This window comes from Phycodurus eques, chromosome 1, assembly GCF_024500275.1.
Source record: "Phycodurus eques isolate BA_2022a chromosome 1, UOR_Pequ_1.1, whole genome shotgun sequence".
In the NCBI taxonomy this organism is placed as follows: Eukaryota; Metazoa; Chordata; class Actinopteri; order Syngnathiformes; family Syngnathidae; genus Phycodurus; species Phycodurus eques.
In genome coordinates this window covers 26,686,751-26,710,713 of record NC_084525.1, presented here as the reverse complement: position 1 = coordinate 26,710,713, position 23,963 = coordinate 26,686,751, and the positions used below count along the sequence as shown (strand labels likewise).

Genomic DNA, 23,963 nt, shown 5'->3' with positions numbered 1-23,963 from the left:
TCTGAAGGCCTTGGGTAGATTACATTTACATGGCAACACGTAGAAGCTGAAATCTGATTGGACAAAAAAATAATATACATATACTGTACACGACTGGAAGCTGGGCAGCCAAGACACGCTATGAAATGAAGACAAACTACTGTTGGAAATAAATGAATATATATTGTTAATATTTTTATGATAAATATTCTAATAAATATTATGAAAATAATGATTAATTAATTATTTCATTATGTTGAAAATGTAGGTCAGTGCTTTTGATAGTGTATAGGCCAGCAGAGAAGGTCTTGAAGGCCCTGATTTCAAGCCACTGGATCCTCAATACGTTTTTGTCACCGTTTCTGCTTTGCGACATTTCCCGGCAATCACTCACAATTTCAATGCCATTTGATTTAAGATGATAGGGTTAGAAAATGGCAGGCTGAGGCCTTTCTGTGTCGCTTCAGGGGAAGACAACAATAATGCAGCAATAAAGTAGCTCTGACATGATGCAATGTAATTGCAGAACTCGTCTCAGTTCACTTCCCTGGTCCAAACAAGTTTGATAGGCTCCATGCAAAGAGAATAGGCTCCAGAGAACACAAGACTCCTATGGTCTTGACAACACACAACAACTCTGCATCGATCTTCGTGACTGACTGCGTCGCCACACACACACAACAGGTAGTAGGCGTGGTATTTGCTCGCATTCAGCAGCTTTGGTGATATTTGCTTCTAATTAAGTTTCTTCCCCGGAGAGAAGGAGCAGCCCGGGAATGAAAGCAGATAAAAAACCTCTGTGAGTGGAGTTGCTGCTCAGCAATCAATCCTCGCCTCCCAAACCCTAACCCCCTCAACCGCCTTCCTGTCCTCTCCCCTCTAGAGCTGAGCCAGCGAGGATATATGGGAGACAGCTCTCTCATCTGGGCAAACTGGAGAGAAGTAATAAAAGAGCCATAGCTCAGCCCCAGTCTCTTGCTGAGAAGGCAGGGGAGGAGCTCCTCCATGCTTTCTGGCTGATGTTTTTTCACTCAAGCACCAGCGGCTGTTTAATTTTGATCTCATGGAGGCTTACTTGAGAATAGAGATCGATTTAATGATCGACAGTAGATTCTTGACTGTGCAAAGAGTGAGGACTTTATATTCCAAATATACTGGTCTCTCTGCATCTTCCTTGGTGATTCCAAATGTGAGAATTGCCCTGAATTAATTTCAGGCTGCACAGACCATCACAAAAAACATATCAAATTACCAGATTATATTGCAAAAAGGTTGTTTTTTTTGTATTTGCCCTAATCATGGCGCAGATTTATTTAAGCATTTATGGAAGCATTAAGCTTTTCGGGGTGTTTCTCTGGAAAGGGGACAGGTCAACTTCACCGCATCGACGGAAATATGGATGGAGCCTTGTACCATGAAATCCTGGGTGACAACCTCCCTCTCTCAGCCATAAAACCTAAAATGGGCCGTGGATAGGGTTTCCAGCATGACGATGACCCAAAGCACACAGCCAAGGCAACGAAAGAGTGACTAAAGAAGAAGCACATTAAGTTCACGGAGTGCCCTAGCCAGTCTCCAGGCTTAAATCCCATAGAAAATCTGTGGTAGGAGCTGAAGCTTCAAGTTGCAAGGGCACAGCCTCAAAACCGTAAGGATTTGGAGAGGGTCTGCAAAGAGGAGTGGTCCAAAATTCCTCTCAAGATGTCAGCAAACCTGGCAATCAACTACAAGAAACATCTGACCTCTGTACTGGCCTACAAGGGGTTCTCCACCAAGTACCTAGTCATGTTGTGAGAGGGGGTCAAATACTTATTTCACTCAATGAATTGCAAAATAATTTGAATCTTTTGTTTTATGTGATGTGTGTGTGTTTTATGATTTATTTTTGATATTCTGTCTCTCCCTGTTGAAATACACCCACCATTAAAATTATAGACCGTTCATGTCTTTGTCAGTGGGTAAACTTACAAAATCAGTGAGGGATCAAATAATTATTTCCTCCACCGCATTTATCTAGTGGCACCACCTGTTATTGTTTTTCAGAGGAGCAAGATGAAAGTGTAAATTTGAAGTGCACTATTTGAGGCTCTACTGGATTTTCACATTTGCATCCCTTATCCTTTTCAGGTGTGTAGAGGGTTGAATGCAACCAGCATGAGCTGCTCTGCTCCCTCCCTGGTGGAGGACTACCATCCAGGTTTGGACACTGTGAAACACGCGGATGAATTTGGCTTCATTTTCAACAACGTGCAGGCGCTGCTGGTCTACAACAACACCAACTTGCTCTATTACCCGAATCCTTACTTTGAACCTCTCAGCACCACTGGGGTGCTGGAGCAAAAGCCAGGCTCTCCCATCATTCTCAAGGTATGCCCATTCTCGAGGTCGCTACGCCCAATTGTCACCAGTGGTGGGCAAGCTGATTTCATGTCCAGTGACTAAAAGATGCTCAGTGAAAGTACAAAATACAGTGCTAGTAAAGGTGTGGAGGGGTGGTGGGCTCTGGGAAGGGGTCCTTAATTGAATCCAATAATTGTCATGGGCTCAAATTTGGATGAGCTCACAATTTTCCCTTCAGAGAAACCATCACCACCCTTCACTGTTTATCGTATTGCACACAAGCATCTCATAGGCAGGAGATTTGTGCCACATCTTGGGTTTTTAGTGAACTTTTGAAATCAGATCTTGACTAGGCCATATGTTTCGGTGTGGCACGCCTTAATTGCAAACCCCTCATGTACCCACAGGGCAGAAACCTGCTTCCCCCAACCTCAGGAGGGGTGAAGCTTAACTACACGGTGCTGATTGGAGAGACCCCCTGCTCGGTGACCGTGTCCGAAAGCCAGCTGCTATGTGAGCCGCCCAACCTCACCGGACAATACAAAGTCATGGTCAGTGCGGACCCAGAGCTACTTGGCAGCCAACATTTTTTTTCCATCTGTCCCCACATAGGGGATTTTATCTTCATTATAATTTCAAACTCCATTATTCATGCCCTCATCATTGCTCATTCAGCCGAGGGAAAGGGGTTAAAAGGAGAGCGGTGTGAGTGCGCTTGAGCCGCCAAAAGGTTCTGGAAACCAACTGCAAGAATTTGTAATTACCTGCTTGTACAACCCCAATTCCAATGAATTTGGAATGTTGTGTTAAACATAAATAAAAACAGAATACAATGATTTGCAAATCATGTTCAACCTATATTTAATTGAATACACTACAAAGATAAGATATTTAATGTTCAAACTGATAAACATTATTGTTTTTAGCAAATAATTATTAACTTAGAATTTTATGGCTGCAACACATTCCAAAAAAGCTGGGACAGGTGGCAAAAAAGACTCAGAAAGTTGAGGAATGCTCATCAAACACCTGTTTGGGACATCACAGGGGAACAGGCTAATTGGGAACAGGTGGGTGCCATGATTGGGTATAAAAGGAGCTTACCTGAATTGCTCAGTCATTCACAAGCAAAGATGGGGCAAGGTTCATCTCTTTGTGAACAAGTGCGTGAGTGTTGGATAATTTTGCCTCTGCCAGGATAAATCTATTTTTTGTCTATGTTCTAGATTGGACAAAAACATTGGTGCCCTTTCCATTAAATCTTGAACAGGCATAGGGTATACTGACACATGCAATATCAAAGTGATAATAGTTCACAATCCAGATCTTTAGGTAATCTATCAAACAGTCTATCATCTCCGGACCACCACCAGCTGCTGCTCCGTGATACTGGCATAAATTTTGGTCCGACTTTTAAGGTTACTTTACACCGTGTGTCGTTAAGTGGTCCTATTTTTTATTTTTTTTCCCTTTACTAATCATGTTTATACAAGTGAAATTATTCGGTGCTACTAGAATAGAATTTTGTCCCGAAACTCCTGTGACTACAAGGAACCAATCATAAGTAGTTATGTTATTAACCATTAAAATGTGTTCACTTTTCTTTGAAGTTTTTTAATGGCATTTCTGGTTCAACACGGTTGCCATAACACAATGCTACTCGGAAGTGGGGATCTTTTCCGCCAGAATATGCCCACAAACTCATCATCAAACACACTGGGTGACATGATTTGTATTTCAATATTAAACTATGGGCCATTTTGCTTATGTTAAACTTCTTTCTATATTCTTTTGCTATTTTTTTGTGACCAACTGGACCATTCATAACCTGTTTCACCTATCCTCAATTCTGCCCATTCTCTTGAGCATCATTGGTGAGAGCCGCATATGGAATTATGATTAAAGTATCTTGATTTTGGGAGGCACAAAATATTAAACTGTTTTGCCGCATTTGGAGGTCATGCCCACAGTTCTGATCATCAACTGTACTCCTTTTGGTACGAGTTAATGCTTCCAAATTTTTTATTATTGGGTTGGTCATATTGGTCCAGTTGGTAGGTGATTTCCTATCTAAAAAATGCGTTGTATCATTTAGGGTGGGACGTCCCATGTACCACAAAACAAAATCAACACTATAGTAACCAAAGTTGCTATGTAACAACTCATCGAATCTCGTAACCAACGCGGGTGTGCCATTCTGCTGAGTTCTCACTAAACGGGTTGGTGTCTTTTTTCTTCACTGACCAGCAAGCGTTTTCAGAATCTACACATCTGCTCCCGCTCCGTTATCAGACTTTTGCTCACCTTCCCTATTTGAGTACTCAGCTGAAATGACTCTTTTACAGTGTGTTAAATGAACCCACGTGTTTCTTTCTGCTATTTTTTATTGTCCCATTCATTCTTTCCACTCGACCTACACTCTGAGGGTGGTGGTAAGCACAATGGTTTTTCAAATTGATGTGGAACATGGTTCCTATTTTATTGATTATTTGATTTACAAAATGAGTCCCATTATCACTGTAAATGGTTTCAGGTATGCCATATTTTGGAATGATGTCTTTACATAGTGCTTTTGCCACCGTCAGAGCATCAGGTGATTTTGTTGAGAATAATTCGATCCATTTAGAAAATGCATCTATGATAACCAAACAATACTTTTTCCTTCACTTTGGTTTAATTCAATATTCCTCTCCTGGGCCTCAAATTGCCTTGTGGATTATACCTAGCACAAATCATACATGCTCTACAAATTATTATTATTATTATTATTATTATTTTAATAGGAATTAAAACCATAAGTTGTATAATATTGATTTATCTGTCTTACCATCCCTCCTGTTGAGACATGTGACACAGCATGTCTCAATATAGCAGCCCATTTGAATAGTTATTTATTTTTATTTTTTTTCTCTTTGCTAATGTAAATTTCATTTTGTAGTTTTGCACTTTGAATTGCGTTCTTGTTGTGGAACCCTCTTACTGGCTATCAGTATAGATTGTACCATCTTTATTTATTTTTAGTTTGCATGCCTCGGTTAATGCTACTAATTCAGCAGTTTGTTCGGCCAATTCCTGACAATCATGCTGCGTGCCTTCATCAGGTAAGGGTGTTAGCGTGGCTGGATTTAAGGTTGTGCATCGCTCAACAGTCAAATGTGGTTGTGACAGCAAGATGGCCATGCAAGATAAATATCTTGCAGGTGTTAAAAACGCCATATTGGTTTGCAATAGGAGAGCAGACCCTGTATGTGGGTCCTTAAGAGTTAATGGATGAAATAACACAATCGTGGAACTGCTCTCTATTGCCATTGAAGCTGCCACAACTGCTCTGACACAATGCAGTAATGCACACGTCACGTTGTCCAATTTAGTCAAAAAATAAGCCCATTTTTCTTAGTATATCACCGTATTGTTGTGTAAGTACGGAGGTCATGTCATAGCTTTTACAATCTACAATTTGAATGAATGTTTTATCATTAAATTTGGAAGGCCGAGCGCAGCCCTGGACACCAAATGTTGTTTAATGTCACAGAAGGTCTTTTCCGCCTCTGTATTCCATAGAACAGGTGATGTCATTTTAAGGTTTGCTTCATACATAAATTTTGACAATGGTGCAATAATTTCTGCATAGTTTTGAATCCATGCTCTCCCTTAATTTGTCAGACCTAAAAATGACATCATATGTTTCTTTGTTTGTGGTTTAGGGTTTTTTCAAACTGTAGCTTTTCTGCCTTCTAATATAGTCCTTCCTCCTACACTTAGATTATGTACCAGATATTTGACTTGTTTTTTACACCATTGCAATTTATTCTTGTTAACTTTATGTCCCTCCTCTGCTAGATGACACAGTAAGGCTAATGAATCTTTGCATGTCACGCCCTCCTGGGGGAGTGAATTTAGACATGCTTGTTATTATTACTTGTGAATAAATGGTTGGACTTTCACAGTAACCTTGTGGTAATCTAGTAAAAATATATTTTCTCCCTCAAATTTAAATGCAAACCAAATTTGACTGTTCTTTTCTATTGGTATAGAAACGAAAGCATTGCTTATGTCAATATTTCTTCATCAATTTCAGTGAGGATCATTTGGTCCAATCATACAGGATGCATGTGTCTCCCTTCATCAGCCTGCGTTGTCCAAAACAGCGCATTCCTGATTAGACCAGTTGACGCACTGTATTCCAGTTTGTTTTCTATTTGTCGCCAATCATTTGTCTCCTATCCTTGTTTCAGTAATGTTCCCACATGTTTCCATTGTGACCCATAATCTTTGCACAATGAACCGACACAATGAACCGACACACCCAGTTAAGAGACCGTGGCCACGGCAATTGAGACCCTTTCCGGGACTGGTCTTCGTACTCCTCAACTGGGATCTGAAGGTTGACGACAATCCACAGGAATGAAGACGTTGGTCATTTTACTCATGAGGAGGGCGCATGGGAGATTGTTCAGATTACAGCCTCTCAACACGCTCTAAACAATCTCTCCCGTCGCTCCTGCATTTATTTGAAAATAGGGAGGTTTCTAAGTTTACAAGACATAACGTACTAAGCTACAAGACACAACACACTAAGGGTAGGGTTTCAAGGTGAAAACATGGCACCTGCCACGTCCCGGCCACGTCCTTCTCTCAGATGATTCCTGCTGAGTCATCTTCTTGAAGGCGAGACATCTTTCTTTCTAAACATTGTCCATAATACTAATGCAAGCTAAGCAAATAAATGATAACTTCTACAATATATCTAACATTTCCCTCCTGTTTATCATGTATTTGCACAAATTCTCATATCATCTTACAGTCACTTCATTTCGATTTTTTAACTGTAGAATAATTTTTATGAAACAAATACATTTATACTCAGAGTAAATTTGTCATACATGAATTTTGTAGTTTAAACATCGTAATCATCTGAATCAGGAAACAAATCAGTTAAAGCAAAATCATCATCATCATCATCATTATCTTTATCATCAAACAGTAATGGATACATCAACGCCATAGGTGTTCCTCATGGAGTTCCTAATCAATACAAATTAGCTGACCAAGTTGCAGGAGGACTTCATATGCTGGTGGTGTACGATTAATAAAAATGTTGATGGGATAAACTATATCCACTTCAATGTACAGAGATTAGGAAATTGGACTCAGAGTGGGTTGGAAGCTGTGCATGAGCAGCTCAAAGCTACCTCTTCAAGGACGTTCCAAAACCGCATAGCTGTCGACACACTCCTCGCAAGAGAGGGAGGTGTTTGCGGTATGTTTGGAGAACAAACAATACTGCTTCAGATGGCAGCTTGACCAGAGCCATCGATGGTCTACGGACCCTCAATCAACACTCCTTGTGGGACAGCTGGATGGACGTTTTTGGTAAATATAAAACCCTAATTTCACCAATATTGATATCAATTGCTGTTTTTGCAGCCATTCTGACATTTTGTGGATGTTGTTGTATCCCATGCATTCGGGCTTTAATCAGTAAATTAATCACCACAGCCATAACACCATGGAGAACCGTATGGAGATGATGTATCCATTACTGTTTGATGATAAAGATAATGATGATGATGATGATGATTTTGCTTTAACTGATTTGTTTCCTGATTCAGATGATTACGATGTTTAAACTACAAAATTCATGTATGACAAATTTACTCTGAGTATAAATGTATTTGTTTCATAAAAATTATTCTACAGTTAAAAAATCGAAATGAAGTGACTGTAAGATGATATGAGAATTTGTGCAAATACATGATAAACAGGAGGGAAATGTTAGATATATTGTAGAAGTTATCATTTATTTGCTTAGCTTGCATTAGTATTATGGACAATGTTTAGAAAGAAAGATGTCTCGCCTTCAAGAAGATGACTCAGCAGGAATCATCTGAGAGAAGGACGTGGCCGGGACGTGGCAGGTGCCATGTTTTCACCTTGAAACCCTACCCTTAGTGTGTTGTGTCTTGTAGCTTAGTACGTTATGTCTTGTAAACTTAGAAACCTCCCTATTTTCAAATAAATGCAGGAGCGACGGGAGAGATTGTTTAGAGCGTGTTGAGAGGCTGTAATCTGAACAATCTCCCATGCGCCCTCCTCATGAGTAAAATGACCAACGTCTTCATTCCTTTTGTGTTTATTCATTATAATGTTTGGTGAGATAAATCCAACAGTGAGAAAAAGTCGAACAGTTTAAGGACAATGTTCCTCAATGTACAATTGCAAGGAATTTAGAGATTTCATCATCTCCGGTCCATAATATCATCAAAAGGTTCAGAGAATCTGGAGAAGTCACTGCATGTAAGCGGCAAGGCCGAAAACCAACATTGAATGCCCGTGAACTTCGATCCCTCAGGCGGTACTAAAACCGACATCAATGTGTAAAGGATATCACAACATGGGCTCAGGAACACTTCAGAAAACCAATGTCAGTAAATACAGTTCGGCACTACATCCGTAAGTGCAACTTAAAACTCTACTATGCAACACAAAAGCCATTTATCAACAACACCCAGAAACGCCGCCAACTTCTCTGGGCCTGATCTCACCTAAGATGGACTCATGCAAAGTGGAAAAGTGTTCTGTGGTCCGACGAGTCCACATTTCAAATTGTTTTGGGAAATTGTGGACGTCTTGTCCTCCTGGCCAAAGAGGAAAAGAACCATCCGGACTGTTATGGACACAAAGTTCAACAGCCAGCATCTGTGATGGTACGGGGCTGTGTTAGTGCCAATGGCATGGGCAACTTACACATCTGTGAAGGCACCATTAATGCTGAAGGTACATACAGGTTTTGGAGAAACATATGCTGCCATCCTAGCAACGTCTTATTCATGGACGCCCCTGCTTATTTCAGCAAGACAATGCCAAACCACATTCTGCACGTGTTATAACACTGTGGCTTTGTAGTAAAGGAGTGTGGGTACTAGACTTGCCTGCCTGCAGTCCAGACCTGTCGCCCATTGAAAATGTGTGATGCATTATGAAGCGTAAAATACGTAAAATACGAAAACGTAGACCCCGGACTGTTGAACAGTTGAACCACCTACAAAGCTTCAACAATTAGTGTCCTCAGTTCCCAAACGTTTATTGAATGTTGTTAAAAGAAAAGGTGATGTAACAAAGTGGTAAACATGACCCTGTCCCAGCTTTTATGGAACGTGTTGCAGCCATAATATTCAAAGTTTATGATTATTTGCTGAAAAAAAAAACAATAAAGTTTATCAGTTTGAACATTAAATATCTTGTCTTTGTAGTGCATTCAATTAAACATAGGTCGAACATGATTTGCAAATCATTGTATTCTGTTTTTATTTATGTTTAACACAACGTCCGAACTTCATTGGAATTGGGTTGTATTTGAGTGTTTTCCTTTATTGTGTATGCAGCTGTATGTGTTTGTACAACATGGAAGCATACAATATGTGTCCAGGTTTCACAGTATTTCAGAGGCAGAGTGCAGGGTTTGTCTTCAGACTGCACATTCACGCAGTGTCAGTGTCCTGTGCTGATCTTTCAGCATATTGCGGAAAGAACCATATTTAGTAACGCAAATGGGTTTTGAAATTCACTCCAGGACTTACTATAAGCTAGTATAACCGGTTCTCCTAGCCACTCAGAAGATAAACTATGATAAAAAAATAAACAGTTTTAAACTCATATACCATTATAATTTGATTGAGAATAAAAAGTTAGACGAAACGGATGTATGGACAGACAGAGGGATGGGTGGCTTGACGGATGGACAGACAGATACTGTACATCTTTGTACGTCTTTAGTTTCGCAGTTTGAAGGTTTGTAAAGGATTCAAATTTCAGGTGTGTCTCCGCAGGTTCAAGTAGGCGGCCTCCATGTCTCTCCTGGCGCTGTGCACATCATGTCTGACAGTTTGCTGACCCTTCCGGCCATCATCAGCATCGCCGCCGGCGGGGGCCTACTTCTCATTATTGTCATCCTCGTCCTGATAGCCTACAAGCGAAAGTCACGTGAAAACGATCTCACACTCAAGCGCTTGCAGATGCAAATGGACAACTTGGAGTCACGAGTCGCCCTTGAGTGTAAAGAAGGTTAGTCGTGCTGGAGTCGACCATCTGGATTTATGCATCCTTGTTTCCATATTGTTGACATTGTATTTGTTTTGTAATTCTCTCACTTATGTAATATACACTAAAACGACTGATCCGTGTCATCGCTGTTAAAACTTTCCTTTGGTATACTAACTGCAGTGATAGGGTACCTAAACGGTGGAGCTAGACTCTGTGGATTGGTGGACAGACATTGGTCATGTCCAAAATGGGAAAAAGATCAAAACTCGGTTTGTCTTCTTCTAAAAAAGATCCCCGTGTCAAGAAGAAAGCTGCCCTCTATTGTTGTTCTTGGTTGTGCCTCACTCTTTGTTGAATTGATTGGCGACACTATGATCACGCTGACGCTGTCACACTGTTTATGTAGCTGACAGAGCTATCCCACTGAGTGTACACAAACCATGCTGGAAATAAAAGAACGATCAGGATTTACTCTTCAAAACGCTACTGAACTGGGCTAGACAACTTGCTGGACACATGACTTTTGCTCACAATATTCCTTTTTGAAGATGTCGTATTTCTAATGTAACTGCATTTGTGTGTGTCCTATAGAAAACAAATCACATGTGGTCTGTGTGGTTTAAATAATGAAGTGACACAGTAGTTAAATCTCAGCCAGCGTATCATGCAGCAAACCGTTGTGATTCAAGTTCTTGTTAGAGAGCCCTAACCTTGCAAAAGATATTATATGAATATTTATTCATATCCATATATGCATGTGTTATATTTCATTTTGGAACATTAAGATAAAAGTGTTTAACTTCTTGCCAAATCCAATCTAAGCTACGTTCATCAAGTGGTCTACTTCAGTTTGCTTCACCACAGTACTATTGGGATCAGAAAATTTGGATCGCGCTTTTGTTTCCAGCGCAGGGAAATGCAAGCAATAGCTGTGTCACAGAGATAGTGTGACATCACAGCAGCGAGACGGCATGTAACACAATGAATCAAAACAATAAAATAAATTTGACATAGTACAGTCATGCGTGCATCCTATTTTCATTTCACCATAGAAGGGACGATCAGCCAATCAATACACAGCAACGTGTCTTGCTCCACCCTCCACAAGCAAACTGCACCGTACGACTACTGCTATTGAAAAGTGGGATAGTACAGGGTGGATATTTTGGGAGCATTTACAGTGGGAAATATTTCTAATGGCATGCATTTCCTTCAAATTGTAAATCTCTTGAGCTGTTCAACTTTTGAGGCTCGACCATATAGTTTTTGGCAAGTGTTTTGGCGACACCTGAAGTTAATTTTTCACTATGAAATCACTTAAAGCATCCTCTTATTCAGAGTGAGGTACATGCTGTGTAAACCTGAGTCTGTTAGTGTAATCTTCCCTCCTTCAAAGTTGTACTCAAATTTCACAAAACCTCTTGAATGGAGACATTGATGAGAGACTCAACAGCCTTGGAAAGGCAGACGATTAACGTTTTCGTCATTAAAAGGTGCAGTGTGGTTGCCTGCAGCCCGGATTTAGATAGGCACCCCGGCCACAGGGAATTGGAGGGAGGATGACTGCATGAAGGGCTGCTGCTGCTCCTGTGGTAGTTTTCGGACAAGGGAGAATGAAGGGGGCCTCCCCAAGGGCGAGGAAGCTGAGACTGGGGGGGGGGTACCGAACTGGAGACAGGAGTCAGGATGGAGCCAATTAGTCGAAACTCACCTTCAGCCTCACGCTGAGATGATCCGCACACTGCTGGGGCCAATTTACTGGCTCCGAGATGAAAATTGTGTGAGAATGCTAGGTGCAATAGAGGAGGGGGGTCATGCTCTGTGTTTTTTGCCGAGGCTCAAATGTAAAATATTGAGTTTCTCTGAAGTGAAGACTACCTTGGGCTTTTACAGTCTGCTTCATCATAGTGTTAGTGAACACTGTGAAGATAAGAGCGATTCTCATATTTCATGCTCAGGGATTAGAGCGTAGTTCTTTCCTGCATTTCCCTAACTAGCATTCCTTCCTTTTTCTTCCCCCTTGAACAAAAAGCCTTTGCCGAGCTGCAGACAGACATCAATGAGCTCACCAGCGACCTGGACAGAGCCGGCATTCCGCATCTGGACTACAGGACCTACGCCATGAGGGTGCTCTTCCCTGGCATTGAGGATCATCCCGTCCTCAGAGAACTGGAGGTAACAACTGGGACACAAAGCGAACTGAGGGCGAGGGAAATGTCCTTTACACTCCACCGTAGTGTCCCTTTCAAGCGAAAAGGGGAGCAGCATGCTACTTATCCTCTCGCCCCACTCCCAATCTGAAATTTGACTCCCCAGCAGCTCAGCATAACATCATAGTGGCACACTGGCATTTAATCTTGAAGGCCTGTCACGATAAAAAAAATTTCAAGACGATATATTTTCCGGCGGCATAGTGAACGACTGGTTAGCCGTCTGCCTCACAGTTCTGAGGACCCGGGTTCAAATCCAGCCTTGCCTTTTGTGTTAATTGGGTACTAACACAGACAACAACGCGGAGCGAAGCGCTGATGTTTTAAACGACATCGCCGTGGTGGAGCGACCTGTTTAGCTCAACTCGCGGGCTTGTTAGTTCGCAGGCTAGCTTGTTAGCTCTATCCCTGCTATCATCGGGCAGGAGGCGGGGTACACCCTGAACTGGTTGCATGCCAATCGCAGGGTACATACAAACAAACAACCATTCGCACGCACATTCACACCTACGGGCAATTTAGAGTTGTCAATTAACGTGCATGTTTTTGGGATGTGGGAGGAAACCGGAGTGCCCAGAGAAAACCCACGTAGGCACGGGGAGAACATGCAAATTCCACACAGGCGGGGCCGGGGATTGAACCCCAGTCCTCAGAACTGTGAGGCAGACGCTCTAACCAGTCGCTCACCGTGCCGCCGCATTGAAACATGAATTTGTGATTTCTCCAAGCCAATCAGCGAAGAAAAGAAGTGAATGAAAAAGTTATAATGCAATGAATATTACTTGCATATCATTAAAACGTATTTTAAAACGTAATGCAAGCAAGGCAGTAAAAAATATTCTGGTGTCTTTAATTTACATAGATTTTGGGGAGGTTTAAAGGCTGCAAATCATCCATCCATCCATCCATTTTCTGAGCCGCTTCTCCTCACTAGGGTCGCGGGCGTGCTGGAGCCTATCCCAGCTGTCATCGGGCAGGAGGCGGGGTACACCCTGAACTGGTTGCCAGCCAATCGCAGGGCACATACAAACAGACAACCATTCGCACTCACATTCACACCTACGGGCAATTTAGAGTCTCCAATTTATGCATGTTTTTGGGATGTGGGAGGAAACCGGAGTGCCCGGAGAAAACCCACACAGGCACGGGGAGAACATGCAAACTCCACACAGGCGGGGCCGGGGATTGAACCCGGGTCCTCAGAACTGTGAGGCTGACGCTCTAACCAGTCATCCACGGCTGCAAATCAGTTGAAAAAAATACAGTCTTCAGGACATCAGACACTAATATCCCTCAAAATGAAATCATTGGTGAGTTACACTTAATATCGCTCAAAATCAATTGGTTTCTTTTCTTTGAAAGACAACAATGAGAGTTTGAAGATCAGCAGCTACTGTGGCTATTTTTAGATGGTTTTACAGTCCAGTGGAGTTGTGTGCAAAAGCCCTAACAAACAACCACATATTTATTGAATGAATCAAAGGTCTTGTGGAAACAGTTCTGGACAATGTTATGGGTACGTTTAACTTCCGAGTGCCAGTAATGAAGGGATTTCTTTTCAAAACGACCAAAACATTACGCACTGAATTTCGTCACTGAGATCGTCTTACTTGTGCAAGTTATTTGACATTTGGCTGCTGGATCAGGGTGCCGTACTCCTGACGCTGGTCAATAATTGATTAAGAACTTCTCAGTTACTCACCACAAGCATCATGAGTGGGGCTGTCTGCCTGCATGGACTGAAACTGGAGTAGGTTTTGTACCTCGGGACAAAAAAAAAACAAAAACTCAAGGTCAGGTTGAAAGTTGAATCACTTAACACCCAAAGACATCTCAGTTTCCCAATAATAATGGCTGTTTGTGTATAATTCTGGTTAAATGTGGGGCTATATCGGTCATTTCTATTTAGGTATCAGGCAATGGCCAGCAGAGCGTGGAGAAGGCCCTGAAGATCTTTGGTCAGCTCATCAACAACAAAGTGTTTCTGCTCACCTTCATCCGAACTCTGGAGATGCAGCGCTCCTTCTCCATGAGGGACCGCGGCAACGTGGCCTCGCTCATCATGACGGCCTTGCAGGGACGCCTGGAGTACGCCACAGACGTCCTCAAGCACCTTTTATCAGACCTCATCGACCGCAACCTGGAGAGCAAGAACCACCCCAAGCTGCTGCTGCGCAGGTTGGCCCTCATGCTTGACCTTGAATTAAATGCTGGGAGGGGCCTGTTAAGATGGTTTGGCCTCATTTTAGGTAAACTTGCGTGGGACCTAGTCTTCATTTTGGTCTATGTTTGCGCGCAATTTTGTTGGCGCAATTGTACTGGACATGACCAAATACTAGCTAGGGTTGGGCGATTTATTGATTTTATAGATTTTAATCATATGTATATGATGATTGTCTTTCTTTGTAATATTTTTTTGTGGCTTTCGTAGTTCAGATTGAGTCTCCGCTGCTGTGCACTGCTTACACTAACATAATACCTGTGAACACAGGAACTCATTAACAAAACCAGTTATTTTTGCCAACTTGCTGATTTGGTCGCTGTATTTAGCAACTTTTCCTACCGTTTCCTGTATGTCTCCTAAGAAGAATAGCGCATAAACACGTTTGTGCACAAGCATGCATTAAGACTGATGGAAGGTTATTGACTATAGCTGTACGCTGTTCAATTTTGTATCGAGAGTAGAACTCCCTTGAGTTGTTAGTCATTGGCGTACACCGAGCTAAACGCAATGCGCTCTTTGCACAAGCAGAAAACATCTAAATCGTCCGCATAATTCCACATTCTGTCTTGTGCCACGGCCTCGATCGCAATGTCAGCTTCACTTATCCTCCAGGCTTCAGCTCCTTATGAAACATTCAACTTGATTTCTCAACCTGGCCCTCACACCCACTCCACTTCAGGTCTCCGGTGCACATTGTTTTCCGGAGGAAGCAATGCTTTTGCTAAAACTTTAAACACCTGCAAGGTCCTTGTCTCTTTGTGTCATCAGCACTTTTGCGGCTCTGAAGCTTTTCAAATAGGTCTGACACAAAAAGTGCGGTTGGAAACGTACAGGAGAATGCATCTTATGATGTTATTTACATATCTAATGAACTGGAACAATACGGCAATTTTAAAATGGACACAATCTAGTAAAGTACTTTTTCCTTTGTGTGGTTAACCTCAGATATTTTTTTCAACTGTTTTTCAAATAGCAAATAATGGAAATACAAATAATCGGTTGCACGGTCAAACTGTCGTTACCACAAAGCCGTTATTAGCTTTACATGCAGGTAACATTTTAACATCCTTAGCTATCATATAAATGTAAAATTGTTTACTGTTGTATAATATAACTACATAACTTGTTATGATGAGGTATGGAGACTTCGTGAAGGCAGTTTACTTCATCTATCACATTCTTAACTGACATCTTAACAAGTATAAAAATAAATTAAATAAATCGTAAACTTACTGTAATTCTAACAGATTGTGTGAGATGATGAAGTGTCACTCTCGATAACGGTTCGACATTCAAGTTTTTATTCAATTCTTGGTATATTCCCCCTCTTTTTCAGTTGAAAACCGTGTACTGCCCTGAAGAGCGAGGCAGCTGGTTAGCTTTCAAGCGCCTTCATTCTGATGTTAATGCTCCTTAAAGCGTCTCTGTTTGAAAAGGCCACATCGACAGTCTGCTAAATAAACAGGGGAGAAGAAGAAAGAGGTGTAAAAGACACATGGTGACAAGTGGACCTGGATTAAGCTGTTATTTCACATGACAGCGGGGCCTCACGCCATCTCCCCATTTTTATGATTGGCTGTTATTAGGAGCACAGCAGTTCACAATCCTTGGCCGCTGCCTGGAGGGCCTTTTAGTTCATATATATATATATATATATATATATATATATAATTGCTCCCTGGTTTCTGAAGATTGCCGCGGATTAGCGATTAGACAAGGCTGAGTGCTGCCTTGTCCTCACCATCATCACAGACTCAAGCACTCATACGCCGACAATCTGTATCGTCGACGGAGCTCACTTGTGTTTGCGTGGACGCACTTCACTCAATTTTTATATAATTCAACAATGACTAGTGGTCATAACCCTCAGTTTTCTGGTATTAACCAACATAAATGTTATCATTTATCCTTATCGTCGCAATTGAAATCATCCATCCATTTTTTGAGCCGCTTCTCCTCACTCGGGTCGCAGGCGTGCTGGAGCCTACCCCAGCTATCATCGGGCAGGAGGCGGGGTACACCTGAACTGAACTGGTTGTCAGCCAATTGCAGGGCACATACAAACAAACAACCAGTCGCACTCACATTCACACCTACGGGCAAAACATGCAAACTCCACACAGGCGGGGCCGGGGATTGAACCGCGGTCCTCAGAACTGTGAAGCTGACGCTCTTCCCAGTCGCCCACCGTGCCGCCTGCAATCGAAATCAATGATGGTCTTATTTTGTGAACGCTTAGTCCCTAAATGTTACAACCCTCAAACAGAGCACTCATGTAAGTTCTTGAAAACAGTACATTTGAAGATTTCTTTTTAGAGACGTTTAAGCATGTGTTGTGCTCTCGTGACTACTCAAGATTCATCAGCGTACTGACAGTTATGCTCATAAGTTTACATATCCTGGCAGAATTTGTGGATTTGTAATATTCTTCAAAGAAAACATGATTGATTAGGCAATATATATATATATATATATATATATATATATATATATATATATAGCGCAAGCGCGTCGGTCACGCTGACGGCCGCGCGAGCGCTGTGGTATAAAGAGGCCTTTAGCATTAAAAAAAAAAACAAAAAAAAACAACGCTGTCACACGGGAAATCCATATGAAGAGGCAAGAGTGTTTTGAAGACAGTTACCATTTTCATGTGCACCACTGAGCTGATCACATTCAAAGTATGTCACCGTAATGCAAGTCTCATTTACGTTGGAGGTCATTTATGACCATTCGTTTCCTGACAATTTCATACTTAAGTTTTTAGTATTGATATGGATCGTTATATGAGCCGTTCTGAGCTGCAATCTTGCATCCGATGAGCGCGCAAATGCCTTTATTTGGACCTCTTCCAACAATGCAAGTCCCACTGTTCAATGTCCAAAATGCTGCATTCTGCATTTTCAGAAATTGGGGGGGGGGGGGTTGGATCTGCATCCAGATGTACACAGCATATTTTTTCCCCTTAATTTTATTTTATTTTTTTTTTAGTTATATCAAGAGAAATTCAGCAACCTTTCGTAATTTTTGCCTAATCTTCACAACAATCTAAGAGACAGAAACATATGCTGAGGAAAGCATAACCTCAATAGTAAGAGTAATAAGGATTTTCCATAGGTAAACATTTACCTCCAGGGATGCACTGTAATTTCATAGTAGGAAGACAATTGTCCTTTCAATACTAACAATTCATTTGGCAACTCTGAGTGTGAAAAGCCATTTCCTGGGCTAAACAATAAACCTTTCTTTCGTCCATTAGTATTGGCAGCACACTGCCGCCTGCCTCTGTACATCAACACACCTTCCTGCAGATTGCGCTCACACACTCTCGCGTGGCTGATTAGCTCCTGATAGTATTTGCTCATATGTGAGTGTTTAATTGCTGATGTGCTATCTGCTCTTTAATAGAATAGGTATGCTTCTATCAGTTTTAATAGAGCCATCACTGCAGATACAGTACATGCATTTTCACATTTCTGAATTTTTTTTTTATTCAATCAGGTGGCTGTGGCTTTCTGGATAGTTTTTTTGGGCCAAAGGTGAAATGCAATAAAACAACATCCTTCTTCTTTGTCTGCTAAAGGTGATGTGGCTTACCATGTTTGGTATTTAGGCTTTGTTTGTCTTTGTCTAATGACATATAAATCCCTCAATGGCATGGCCCCAGGCACACATTTATCGACCTCCTGCATCCCTACACCACTGCCCAGAACCTATGCTCATCTGACACTAGCCTGGTTTTAATAGCATATCATGACAAAAAATGGCTGTATTTAGGCCTGTCACGATAACAATTTTTTAAGATGATATATTTTCCCCAAAACTATTACTATAATATCATAATATTGTTGGTTTTTTAATGCCTCGGAAATCATGAAAAATAAGCCCCCTTTTATTGTTTTTATTTACTTTTTTTCATTGTTGTTGTTGTTATTATTATTATTATTACAATTTAATTTCTTGTTTTTTTTCTCTGTGATATGGATCCCCCAGGGTCTGAAATAAAGAACAAAGAATAAAATAAAGAAAGAAAGAAAATAAAGAAAAAAAGAATAAAAAGATGTAAGACTAGTCTGGTTTAGATGGAGCCTTCTATTCCGATTATAATCGGTTTAGAAGCCCAAAACTAATTAAAACGCTCCATATAAACACCTCAATCAGAATAAACAGGCCAAATCCAAATTTCATCCGGTTTCACAGGGGTGAAATATTCCTTTTGCCAACCCGATCAGAAGTACATTTTCGCCATGTGAATCGTCATTTGGAATAGAGCCGGGAAAAGCTGTCTGTGCATGCTTCGTGTCGACGTAAATGCGCAGTGACGTCATCGTTTATGCACGGGCTCAAAGTAAAATCAGTAAATGTTCGTCAGCACTGTAATTTGCACATGCATTACTTTGTTTTCACAATTAGCAAAAGAGTTTCCAGTCTGTTCCCAGCAGAATAATTTTTGCCGTTATTGCTATGACCTCATTTGAAGAACATTACGTGATAGAAAATTCCACCCTGAGTAATTTTGCAGTTTTACCCAGCGTAATGTTATTTTAATGGAATCACAGAATATTGCTTCAATCACCCAGAGTCCTTTAACATTATTTTTTTCTCCTCAGCATTTTTGTAATGAGGTTTCCCGCCCATGCAGAGCAATGGAGTACAATGTAATTCATTGCAAGAGCATTGTTTCATTAGTTTCACTGAGGGGATGCAACCCCCCTACCCCCCACCGCCACCCCTCCCCATATCCTCACTGCACCCTAGCTGCTATTAGAAGAGACAGGAGCGTGCGGGACAACTCTTAAGTGCTGTGCTGGATAATGAAATCTGGATGTTCGTTAATGAAAGTCAATTAATGGGAAGAAGAGGACGAGGAGAAGGTGAAGAACAAAGTGTGTTTCCCCCCCCCCCCCCCCCCCCCCCCCATCCCCGACATGTAAAAGTAAAGATACAGTCTTAAGGAGTCGGCAAAGCCCCCGCACAAAAGCTTTTATTTGACTTCCGTCTTTGGGACTTGCTGAGCTTATTAAAATACCTTATGGTATTCCATTAACATCTGACACGTCAAAGTCTCATGCTCGTCAGGAGGGGGACCATAGTAGGGGAACATGGGGAGCGTGGGTGGTTTGGTGGAGGAGATTGGTTGAGGATTTTAAGAAAAATAAAGAAAATACATTTAAAAAGCAGCCACCAGCAAGGAAACTGTGAATGAGAGCACCATAAGAACAAACTAAACCCAAAATACAATTAGGAAATAAATGGATGTTACAATCATATATATAGTATAATATTTTTTTCATAAAATTCTTGGAGGGTGGGAGGCATATGACTGATGTCTGAATGAGGACAAGCTCATTATTTTCTTTAATGTAATGGTTTATTTAATAGTTTCAAATTTCTTGTCGTTTAATTTGAATCTCATTTAAAAAGAATCAATATGATCTGGCTGATCACCCATGTTTTCTTTGATCACCCATGTTTTCTTTGAGGAATGGTACACTTCCAAATTCTGCCAGGATATGTGACGATATGAGCACAACAGTATCTCTGGATGTCAATGTATCAAACAGTTGTATTTGAGACATAATATAATGCATTTCAAACAGTCTTGGTCTGTGACATGTTGAGGGTGAGACCAGGGGAGGAGTTCGGGGTGGCTGCCTGTTTTAGCCCGAAGTCTTAAAAAAAAAAAAAGGACCTGTGAACTGTGAAGCACAGGATTGTATTTTCCAACATGGAGGCAGCACTTCCTGACCACGCTGCCGGATGACGCTTGTTAATTAGTGTGAGGATCTGTGTATGTGGTGCATGCAGCGAACACATTGCCAAACACAAATATCCCCCACCTCCACCACGTCGACAACTTCATGAATCATGAAATCATGAAAATCTGTGCATTTAACCAAACTGAATGCATCTCTGCTTACCTTTTGGCTTTGGCATAGTGTTTCAGACAGCTTAGTTCAGCCGTTGCTTGAAAGTGGGCGTAGAAACTAGGTGTGTGAGCGGTTTACGTCACATTCAGCTGAAATTAAGAACCGCGTCCTCACAAACATGGCAGCCAAGATCTGCTTTTGTACTGGTTGTTTAATTTCACACTTGTAGGGCCAGCTATTTGTATACAAGCAATAAAAAAAAAAAAACATTGTTCCATAATTTGTCCCCTCTCCCATAAAAACTGCAAAACTTTCATATTTTCACGTTAAATAGAAAATAGATTGAAAATAATTCATCTGTATTTTGCTCATCCATGACAATAAAAAAACAAACAATGTAAATGTTTTCAACAGTGCCTCGCATTACCCTCATAAAAATCGGCCTAAAAATGCAAAATATTTGAAGTACCAAGTCCCAGCCACACCTTTGGGTACTTTAGACTCTCCAGTGAACTTGACATGCATGTTTTTGAAATGTGGGAGGAAACGGGTATACCTGCAGAAAACAAAGACAGGTAGAACACGCAATCTTCACACAGAGATTCCAACCTAGAACCGCCTGGCTTTGAGGCAGACGTGCTAACTGCATCTTTCACCATGCCGCCTTCTCTCAATTTGCAAAAATAAGCGTGACTCAAAGTATCTGCTGAAAGAACCAGTCAAAGAGGCCATTTTACAGTTTTCATGCTCAATCAAATGACAACAGCCCCGTATCTAGGAGGGGGTGATGTTGGTGGGTGTCAGTGGGGGCCACGAGGAAGGGGACGGTGGTTGCATGGAAACAAGGGTACTTTTTGGTAGTGGTCAGACATTATCTGGCTTTGACTGCGCTTGTCTCTCAACAGCTGAGACTTGTCACAACTGCAATGTCGAGCTGTGCTCAACCATGCATATGCGCGCACATACGCACACACAAATGCCCTCTCCGGTTCCTTTAAGCCACAGAAGTTGCAGGAAGTTCACAAGCAACAACGGGAAGCCGCCCAGAGGCTCCACCACTGCCTTACGATGAATTATGGATCTCTTTTCTTTTGTAAAAAGTTCTGACCAACTCTGTTTTGTTCTTTTCATGCCCTTTGTTACCACGGCAGAACGGAGTCGGTTGCGGAGAAGATGCTCACCAACTGGTTCGCCTTCCTTCTACACAGGTTCCTGAAGGTTAGTTAGGACTGCACTCACGCACACACATGGATATTGCATTCATATCATTATTTGAGAAGATTGGTGTTTAAAATCCTCTAATTTAACTTTACTTGTGCCCTTCTGCCTTTCTCTCTGTGACGTACGTGCACTCACAGCTGACAACAAGGCGCTCTATGCTGATTATCTGATGGGAAGATGCATAGGCATAGCTAGCTAACGAACTGCATGTCGCAATTGCGCTCAATAAACGCTAATGCGAAAAAACTTTCTTATACAGGGGGTGAGGGGCGACATAAGCCAAACGCCAAGTGCGTCAATGGGCCCCGTTTTAGCTACGCCCCAAAAAATCTGGAAAACTGAAATGGTGAAAAACAGTTTAAAGCTATAGCTCCCCAATTTAGAACTACATATGTCTCAATGTTTGCACGTTTTCATCAATGATCTTCAAACATGTAAATCCGTCCATCCATTTTCAGTACCGGTTATCCTCACTGCAGTTGCGGGCATCTTCGGGCGAGAGGTGGGGTACACAACTGAACTGGTCGCCAGCCAATCACAGGGCACATATAGACAAACAACAATTCACATTCACATCTACAGGCAATTTAGAGTCTTCAATTAACCTACCATGCGTGTTTTTGGAATGTTGGAGGAAACCGGAGTACCCAGAGAAAAACCCACGCAGACACGGGAAGAACATGCAAACGCCACACAGGGGAGGCGGGATTTTAACCGGGGTCCGCAGAACTGTGAAGCAGATGTACTAACCAGTCGTCGACTGTTCCACCAAACATGTATAATATACTTAGAAAACAAATCTCTGAATTTATTTTCCAGGGTCTTTAAAGTGTATGAACCCTGCTAACTTTCATGCAACCCCTTTATGTGCCTTGACAGGAGTGCGCCGGCGAACCTCTGTTCATGCTCTACTGCGCCATCAAGCAGCAGATGGAGAAAGGGCCCATCGACGCCATCACCGGAGAGGCCCGCTACTCTCTGAGCGAGGACAAGCTGATCCGCCAGCAGATCGAGTACAAAACGCTGGTTGGTCAAAATATGTCTTGTGCTTCTTTATGCCTCTGTAAACCATGTACACACATAGACAGATCCATCCATCCATTTTCTTTACCGCTTATCTTCACTAGGGTCGCTGGCGTGCTGGACCCTATCCCAGCTATCTTCGGGCGAGAGGCGGGGTACACCCTGAACTGGTCAACACAGATATTTTCCAAAATACATTTTTCAGTCCTTTTTGGACTTTCGTCCACTTGTAAACAGAGGTTTTTTTCCTTAAAAACCGCAACTTTGTGTTTGTATCTGGGGAAAACTGAGCTTTCTGGCTCATCTCATTTTAAAATTTGTGACATTATGTATATATTATTTCTACAAAAGACACACAATTGACAAATATGAGAAATAAATAAATATACAAATATATTCAATTATGTTCTCTCCCATTCATGAGACAAGCGCTGACTTCAAACATACAGTAGTGGAGGCCTCAGTATGCACAACCAAATCAGCTGAGTTTTCTTTGTTGGACCCTGGAGCTAAGAAAATGCACATTTCTAAAGGTGCACATACATGTGGATAAATACTTTTTAGTCTTGAACGTCTAACATTCTAACAGTTTGAGTCCAAGAAATGTTGGAACCGAATAATGAATAGCTCCTCTCTGCCAATTGTACTGCACTATTTGTTCCTAACTGAAAGAAAACCGATCGCTAATGATGCCATAAAAATGAATACAGCACAAAAAACTAACTATGTCATATAAACACTTGCATGTGTGTTAAATGAGAATGTTATGTAGTTATTGAATGTCTCAATGGAAATAAAATCTGAATGTGTAAATAGTTGAGATCAGCTTGTCAAGATAGCAATCCTGTTAATGCTTCGGGGTCTGATGGTCCAAACAAGGACAGTGTTTTGGCGTGAGATTGACCTCATAACCTGATCATTAATCAGTGAACAAAGGTGAAAGGTCAATCTGATGGCATCTCTGTTACGAGATTCCTTGCGGCTCTTTTAAATCTCATTTGTATGGTTTATTTTGGTGATTACCTCATCATCGCCCTCAGTTGACATGTCACT

The 23,963-nt window shown here is 41.5% G+C and overlaps 1 protein-coding gene across 2 annotated transcripts in view; it reads left to right on the top strand.

Moving 5' to 3' along the window:
* The window catches only part of plxna2 (plexin A2), a 262,874-nt gene that overhangs the window by 219,459 nt on the left and 19,452 nt on the right, over positions 1-23,963 (top strand). For both annotated transcript variants that reach the window (XM_061685452.1, XM_061685441.1), the window contains 7 exons: positions 2,107-2,346; positions 2,727-2,870; positions 10,149-10,383; positions 12,395-12,537; positions 14,482-14,750; positions 21,818-21,884; positions 22,767-22,913. In XM_061685452.1, coding sequence (XP_061541436.1) covers positions 2,107-2,346; positions 2,727-2,870; positions 10,149-10,383; positions 12,395-12,537; positions 14,482-14,750; positions 21,818-21,884; positions 22,767-22,913 — 1,245 coding nt within the window. The remainder of the gene's footprint in view (positions 1-2,106; positions 2,347-2,726; positions 2,871-10,148; positions 10,384-12,394; positions 12,538-14,481; positions 14,751-21,817; positions 21,885-22,766; positions 22,914-23,963) is intronic.